Here is an 8,673-nt window from a genome sequence, read left to right on the forward strand (position 1 = left end):
GTGGATTAAACTTGGACTTGGAATAACGAGAATAGTATACGGGTCCAGGTCGGGTCCGGGTAGGCATTTCTCGGATCTACATGGGTCCGGGTCCAGCTTTTGAAATAATAGACGGGTCAGGGTCGGTTCGGTGTAGTACATCACGGGTCTCTTTCAGGTTCGGGCACGAATTTTTGGACCCGTGAAGACCTCTAACACACACACACAGGTTTCCGTGTTTTATGGTGTCATTTAGGCATAATGGTTTTTCATACTGTACAGACTGGATTTTCAATTTCCTAACTCTACATTAAACATACCCCCCACACAAAACTACTGGTAATTTTTAGATTCAAAACACTTTTTGAATCATACATATTCTGTATGATTCATGCTATAAGCTTGTTTCCTCGTGGGGACCAAAAATGTCCCCACAAGGTCAAAAATTACAGGTGTGTGTGTTTGCATGTGTGTCAAATTATACAAGGACATGTACTTGATATATTTTATTTATATATATATTTTTGGCAAGCTTCTTGTTATTAGTGCTGTAACTAATTATTGTAATATAACAAATACTGTAAAATAGCATGCATAACATTACATTACATTTGTAGATTAAAAAATGCTGTAAACATTTTTATGCATGGTTAAGTACATGGTACCTTCATTAACTAGTAAAGTGTAAAGTATTGATAAGTTCAACTCATATTTATATCTCAAAATTTAAAATTTTTTTGCTTGATTACTTTTTTTATATATATTGTTGTGTTTTTATAGGTGTGTTTTTTTCACAAAATTGATTCTTACAACGTAACCGGTATAAATGTGACTACAAATATAAACTCAAGCCAGAAGGTCACATCACAAACCATGAGTAACATTAAAACTCTTCATGTTCTTTGACAGTTGGGGTAAATTAGTGCATTCTGGGAAATAATATTTTGCTGTCAAACCAAGTTCAAACATTTATTATTAATATCACCTATAATGTTTCTGGAAATGGCCTGAGTATTGTGTGTATAATAAATTATTTATGAATAAATAATGTTTTATTTGAAAGTGTTAAAAGCAGTTTTTATTTTTACTTATTTACAGTACAGGTCAAAATTTTGGAAACATTACTATTTTTAATGTTTTTGAAAGAAGTCTCTTCTGCTCATCAAGCCTGCATTTATTGATCAAAAAATACAGAAAAAAACTGTAATATTGTCAAATATTATTACAACTTAAAATAATAGTTTTCTATTTGAATATACTTTAAAAAAATAATTTATTCCTGTGATGCAAAGCTGAATTTTCAGCATCATTACTCCAGCCTTCAGTGTCACATGTAACATCCAGTCTATCACATGATCATTTAGAAATCATTCTAATATTCTGATTTATTATGTGTTGGAAACAGTTCTGCTGTCTAATATATTTGATGAATAAAAGGTTAAAAAGAACTGCATTTATTCAAAATAAAAATAAAAATTATAATAATATATATTCTAATAATATATTTTCTTTACTATCACTTTTTATCAATTTAACACATCCTTGCTGAATAAAAGTATTGATTTTATTTAAAAAAAAAGAAAGAAAATATTACTGACTAATATATAACTGACCAGTAGTGTATATTGTTTATTACAAAATATTTATATTTTAAAAACATAGCTTTCTTTTTTTTTTTTTTTTTTTTTTACTTTTTATTCATCAAAGTATCCTAAAAAAGTATCACATGTTCTGAAAAAATATTAAGCAGCAGAACTGTTTCCAACTTTGATAATGAATCATCATATTAGAATGATTTCTAAAGGATCATGTGATAATGATCCTAAAATTCAGCTTTGCATCACAGAAATAAATGATCATTTAAAGTATAATAAATTTTAAAAACAATTATTTTAAATTGTAATAATATATCACAATATTACATTTTTTTTTTCTGTATTTTTGATCAAATAAATGCAGGCTTGATGAGCAGAAGAAACTTCTTTCAAAAACATTAAAAATAGTAAAGTTTCCAAACTTTTGACCTGTACTGTAAATTAAAATTCCGCATCCTGTTTACTACCATATACAGGAGAACTTTTTCTTAAAATGATTATTATGCCTTATAAATCCAGGTGATGCATAAAGGACAGCAGACAGTTTCACAGGCTCCACCGTCAGTCTACACCAACCAGCCATTCAACCGCTCAATATATAGGGTGAGTATTAACAGCCACAGCAAGTTTTCAAAGTGTTGGTTATTTTCTTTCCTTTTTTTGTGATGGACTGTTTCTGAAATGTATGTTTTTCAGAATTCCACAAGACATACATACAGAGGAAATTTTGAGGTAAGAATAAAGTGATGGTAATAATTCACATGATATGCTAACTCCAGCACAACTGAACTTTTCTCACATCACCATCTATGTTTTATTCAACCAGCAATCGAGCATCAGATCAAGTTTTAGAAGCATGCATTCCTACAAAATTAATGCATCTTACTTGGGTAAAAACCTCGCCGTTCTCATCAACCAGGTGATTTAAAGCTGTACATTAATATTCTACTGATTACTCATTCCTTATTAATATATATTTTTTCTTCATTTCACAACTATAATTTGTGAATTTTGTGATAAAAAGTAATGTCAGCAAAAAAAAAAAAAAAAAGTTTAAACAATGTTGTGTTAATGTTCCCATTTTAAATGCGTTAAAACATCTCAGTTACGTATGGTAACCCTCGTTCCCTGAAGGAGGGAACAGAGACGTCACGTCGGTGACCGACGAATTGGGATATCACTTCGATAGAACAATCTCTTTGAGTGTAAACTAAACGAGCCAATGCACATTGGCATGCAATTATTGCATCCAGCTGCCGCTGATCACAGCATGAGTATAAGTCGGCAGCACCTGCAATGCATACCAGGTTTTCACTGAGGAGCCGAGCCGGTGACCCGGCTGCTCAGCTGTGGAACAGCAACCGTGGCTACAGGACGTGACGTCTCCATTTCCTCCTTCAGGGAACGAGGGTTATCATACATAACCGAGACATTCCCTTTCAGTCGGTCACTCTCGATGTCACATCGGTGACTGACGAATTGGGATCCCTACCAAAGCACCTTTCCAGTGCCCTGTGCAAGCCGCCTGCACCCCTATTTGGTGTAGGCAGAGGCTCGGAACAAGTAGTTCCACTCACCATTGTCAAAGCACTACCTCACTGGGTGAGATTGGATAACACTGGGAAAACACTGCGGAAACCCCATCCTTCCCAAAGGAGGTGTATATGTTGTATATGGAGAAATTGGAGGTGATTGTAACCCTCTTGGGAGAGCAGAAGTCTGCCAGGGAAACATGGGCTCTAAGGCTATACCGTGGACTATACCCAGCTCCTACCCAGCTCCTGGGGTAGGTCACCTAGAACCTCCATGTCCCATCCAGGGATGGACCAGGTCTGAGTGGCCCAATACGGTGCCACTAGCAAGACTCACTCCTCGTTCTCCCGGACTTTGCACAGTGTCTGTGTGAGAATGCTCACTGTGGAAAACCCAGTATGTGCCAGTGCGTCCGTGCCGAGTGTTCAGTTAGTAGGAACAAATGGAAATGAGAGGTCTCTGGAGAAGCAAAAAGGTCTACGTGAGCAGCTCCGAAGCGCCTCCAAATCAGCTGGACCGTCTGGGGATGTAGTCCCCATTCTCCCGGGAGCATTGCTTCGAGACAGCTTGTCGGCTGTACAGTTGAGCAGGCCCGGAATTTGAACAGCACGAAGTGACCTCAGAACCTTCCGACTCCAAAGGAGGAGGTGGCGGGCGAGTTGCGACATGCGACGGGAGTGCAGACCACCTTGTCAGATGATGTACGCAATGGTCGCTGTGTTGTCCATTCAGACCAGCAAGTGCTTGCCTCATAAGCGCCCTTTGAGACGTTCAAGGCAAGGTGCACTGCTAAGAACTCTAGGCAATTGATGTGCCAATGCAGCTGCGGGCCCGTCCAAACTCCTGAGACTGCATGCCCATTGTACGTGGCCCCCCCATCCGTGTAAACCACAGCATGCCTGAAGATCTGCTCTTGAACATATTCAAGCAGGCTAGCACCGACCGCACACATTCCTCTGTGAGGCGCACTGTCTGTTCGACCGAATCCAACTCCATACCAATAAAAGAGATCCTCTGCATCGGGGAGAGTTTGCTCTTTTCGCAGTTGACCCGAAGGCCCAACAGGCTGAGATGCCAGCGCACCAGGTCCCGGTGCCAAAGCACCAGGTCCCTGTGCTCGCACAACTGATCCCGATACTGTGCTAGTATAAGCCAATCATCTAGATAGTTGAGGGTGGGAACACCATGTTCTCTGAGGGGAACAAGAGCCGCCTCCACAACTTTCATTAAGACACGGGGAGACAGGGACAGCCCGAAGGGCAGGACCTTGTACTGATATGCCTGTCCTTCGAACGCAAACCGCAGAAAAGGTCTGTGGCATGGAAGGGTCGACACATGAAAGTACGCGTCCTTCAGGGTTGAACGCTGCAAACCAACCTCTGGGACGGCATTCACTGTAGTGAAGTGGATACTGCTGAACTTGGGGGGATGCTGGGCGAACTGAATCACATAGCTGAGGCTGAATGTCCGCAGAAGCCAGCAAGATGGGCTGGGTAGTGCTGACCAGGCGCCTAGAAACCGTACAAGTGGGACCAGTGGAACCACAGCTGTCCCTGCAGTGAGGCAGCGAGGTGAAACACAGGGACCTAACTCAGCGGCCTGTGAGCGGGCTGAACAGGGGTGTGAGTGTGGGGTGCAAGGCTCACCTGGTTCCACAGGTTGGCAGAGGGTGCGTGAGTAGGGCCTTTGTTGATGCTCTTGAACTGCCCGCTGCTGCCATCTGGCGAAGGAGGAGGATGAGTGAGGTCCAGTGCTTGGCCGTCCGCAACTCTCCGTGCCCTCCTGGGACCCAGAGATAGAGAAAACCGCTCTCTATCATCGAGATTTCCAGATTCTCCACCCGGCCCTCCTCCAAGGGAGGGAGAGGTGCCTTCACCATCCCCCAAAAAGTAGCTACCTCTCTCTGGGTCGCCCGTCCCGTGACCTCTTGCTCTTCCGCTCACCGCCAGGTTGGACGGGGGCCAGGACGGGTGGGGCGGCCTGCCTACACACAGCCCTATGGCGCCACTTGCTGGAGGCTGCTTCGGATGCGGCACAGGAGCGGGGGAGGATGCAGGGGGCTGCCCTCGGCGTGGACATCGCATGACCAAGAGAACTCGCTGTGACCTTCGTTGCTCGGAGCGTGAGGTCAGTGGCAGTTCAGAGTTCTTTCAGAACCTCCAGATTGTGACCACCCTCGTGCAGGTCCTTCAGTGCCTTGGCCTGGTGCACCTGCAGTAACGCCATAGTGTGTAAGATGGAAGCAGCTTCCCCACAAGCCATTTAGGCACTGCCGGTTAGACCAGACGAATGCCTACAGGCCCGTGAAGGAAGCACCGGGTCTCCCCGCAAGCAGGACTTGGGACACAATTGCGTTGCTACTGCCTGCTCTTCCGGGAGAATCGCCGAATACACTTTCACTGCACTGCCGTCAAGGGTGGTGAGGGAGGAGGAGCCCACCAGCCGTTTTCTGGCAGTAAAAGGTGCAGTCCATGATCTTGTGAGCTCATCATGCACTTCCAGGAAGAAAGGTATCGGGGTGGGGTGCTGAGAACCTGCGCGAGCCTCCTCGAGAAACCAATCATCCCGCCTCGAGGGCCCGGGACGCGGCGGGGATTTCCACTCGAGCCCTACCCTCTCGGCGGCCTAAGAAAGCATAGCTGTCATCTACAGATCCAATTCAGGCTTTGCCACCATCCCGGAGGGCGGCAGCATGGCCGAATCTTCATCGTAGAGTTCTCCCTCTGATGCTGAGTTCGACATCTGTTCAGGGGGAGGCCCACTGGATACCACCGGTACACTATTTGAAGAGGGCCCAGCGCGTTCCGTGGGTTGCTCCACTGGATCGGAGGTGCAAGAGGAGTGATGGTCCCCAGAAGGTTGGTTTCCTGCAGGGTTTGCCACCACTGTAATCCTCAAACTACCCGAGCTACTTCTGGAAATGGTTCTCATCTGTTGGCCGCCAGAACGAGCCCCAGACTGTGGCAGTGGGACTCCGCCCCCCTGAAGGTAGGTTGGAGCCTGGATCACAGCTCTGAGATGGTCATCTTCTCGCAGTGGGAACATGACTCATCCACAAAGGCCACCTCAGCCTGCTTGATGCCCAGACACGACCGCACCCAGAAACACACGGGTGAAACGGCATCTTTATAAGGACGATCCGTCGTCTTTACAAAGACGCACCCGTGAAGCTCTTTTAGAGAAATTTGCTCTTTAGGAAATGCTCTTTTAGTGCTGGGTTATGAGGTTGTGTTTGCCTATTGCAACACGTCAGGGGGTAGTGCAGCCTGAAGTACACAACCCACATGACTCAGGAACGATCACCGCTAAAGCACCGTCTCACCAACACATGAAGCTTCTGAGAGCATGCTGAACTCTAGATACTAACGCTCAGCCTTGAAGCAAAAGGCTGGTATGCATTGCACCTGCTGCCTTATTATATTCACGCTGTAATCAGTGGCAGCTGGATGCAATAATTTCATGCCAATATGCATTGTCTCATTTAGTTTACACTCGAAGTAGATTGGTCTATCAAAGCAATATCCCAATTCGTCGGTCACCGACGTGACATCGAGAGTGACCGACTGAAAGGGAAACGTTATTTGTATAGTTAGTTAATTCATTTAACATTAAGGGAACATTCCATTTTATAATTTTCCAAACATTATGGGAAAGTTACTTTTGTATGTTCTATAAGCGTTTAAAAAAAAAAGTAGTAACATTTAAAAAACATTAGATGAATGTCCAAATGAATTGTTTTGGTTCCACTTTATTTTGATAGTCCACAGTTATTCTATTAACTATAAGTAACTTTGCATCTACATAACTATCTCTCATTAGAATATTAATAGACTGTTAGATAAGGGTTAGGATTAGTAGATTAAGTTGACACGTACTTGCAAAGTTACTTATAGTCAGTAGTATGTCTGTTGGTGGAGCATCAAAATAAAGTGATATTCAGCAGACAGTCTAATACTAATGACTGCTAGGTGTAAAGTTACTTATAGGTAGTAGAACATAATAGTAGACATAGTAGAACAAGTTGATTTTCGAAATAAAATGTTAACACTGTTTCAGATATAAAACCTTCCCTTTTAATCTTTAGATCAACAGTTTGTTTTTTTTTGATCATGAGAAATACATTTGGTTAATTATGTCTAAATGTTTGACAGGACGGTGTATAATTTTCATGGTGCTTTTGTTTTTTCCTTCTCTTCAGAAACTATTTGACCTCCAAACCTGTGATGAGGAACATGGTATTTACAAACCGCACTGTTACGCAGATGAAGGACAACCTATGGACAATGATGAACTGGATGCAATATCCATTCCAGAAGATGACTTTCAACCAGAGATGCTCAGAAATCTGGACAGCAGGTTCAGTCAACTAGCAACAATCTCCAGACCTGACCTGATGAGGAGGTGAAATTATCTCTGGACAAATTTCCAGGGTATATATAAATATATAAAGGGGAAAATGCAACAAAGGTCATTGTGTTGCAATGTTTTTTTTTTTTTTTTTCTTTCTTTTTTTTCTTTAGTTCTACAGTATGCATTTGCATTTGCTGAATGCAAAAAATCACCAGTGTTTGCAAAGCAACAAGGGAAAATTGTTAAAGTTTTAGTTGAGCTCAGGTTTTTGGGCTTTTGTTCTATTTATTTTTTTTTGTTCTGTGTTCATGTGGAATCATTTGAAGATATTTAATGCAAAAGAAATATGGTGGTGTAATAATTTGATAAAAACCTCCATTAAGAGTAATACTAGGATGGATGGTGATAAGGTGGTGGGTTTTTAGGAGCTGATAAGTGTCTTTGAAGAGAGTGTAATGTTGTTTGTTGTCTGTTGTTTTCCTGAGCGTGACATTTCGTCACCTAGGAATCACAAGGTTCTATCTGACATTTTTGTCATTCACACATATTTATTCTGTGACAACATGTGTTTGTAAGAAACAACCAATCAGGATCAACTTTCTTTGTCATGTCACTGGACTGCTCCCTAACAGAAGGAAATATTATATATGAAATATTTTAACTGTAAAATATTAATTTCAACGTTTATAATGCCTTAAACACATTTCTTGGGACTTTAGCGGCCCGGGACATCACGGACTACCCTCCTCCTCATTCATTTCTTAAAGTCAGCAGGGACGTGCAGAGAGTTCCTCTGGGGCAGGGGCTCAAATGTAATAGGGGCATTGTTAAAAAAAAAATAAAAAATTATATATAGGTCAAAGGTTTGGGTATATTACTATTTTATATTTTTGCAAGTCACTTATGGTCAACATCAAGCCTGCATTTATTTGAAATACGTTTTATGCAATTCTGATTTATTATCCATGTTTGAAACCTCTTATACTTTTTTCTGGACTCAAAGTTTTTTCCTTTTTTTCTTTTTTTTTTTAAAGCACAGCGTTTATTTAAAATATTTTAAAAAAATGTTTCCAAAGCTTGAGTTATGTAAAAATATACAGGAATTTTCAGACTTTTCAGTGATTAGTTACCGTTTTGTAATTCATTCTAATGCATTTTGTTGTATTGACTACAATATCATTGCTATTTGTCTGAGAGGGGCACTTATGAATAATTT

At 41.7% G+C, this 8,673-nt stretch overlaps 1 protein-coding gene across 1 annotated transcript in view; it reads left to right on the forward strand.

Moving 5' to 3' along the window:
• Positions 1-7,823, forward strand: part of LOC109062747 (cadherin-like protein 26) — a 31,316-nt gene extending 23,493 nt beyond the window's left edge. Inside the window, exons 13-16 of the mRNA XM_042712610.1 lie at positions 2,094-2,177; positions 2,271-2,306; positions 2,401-2,493; positions 7,306-7,823. Of these exons, the coding sequence (XP_042568544.1) occupies positions 2,094-2,177; positions 2,271-2,306; positions 2,401-2,493; positions 7,306-7,512 (420 nt within the window). The 3' untranslated portion in view covers positions 7,513-7,823. The remainder of the gene's footprint in view (positions 1-2,093; positions 2,178-2,270; positions 2,307-2,400; positions 2,494-7,305) is intronic.
• Positions 7,824-8,673: the final 850 nt, after the last annotated feature.

The sequence above is a fragment of the Cyprinus carpio genome, chromosome A23 (genome assembly GCF_018340385.1).
Source record: "Cyprinus carpio isolate SPL01 chromosome A23, ASM1834038v1, whole genome shotgun sequence".
NCBI lineage: Eukaryota > Metazoa > Chordata > Actinopteri > Cypriniformes > Cyprinidae > Cyprinus > Cyprinus carpio.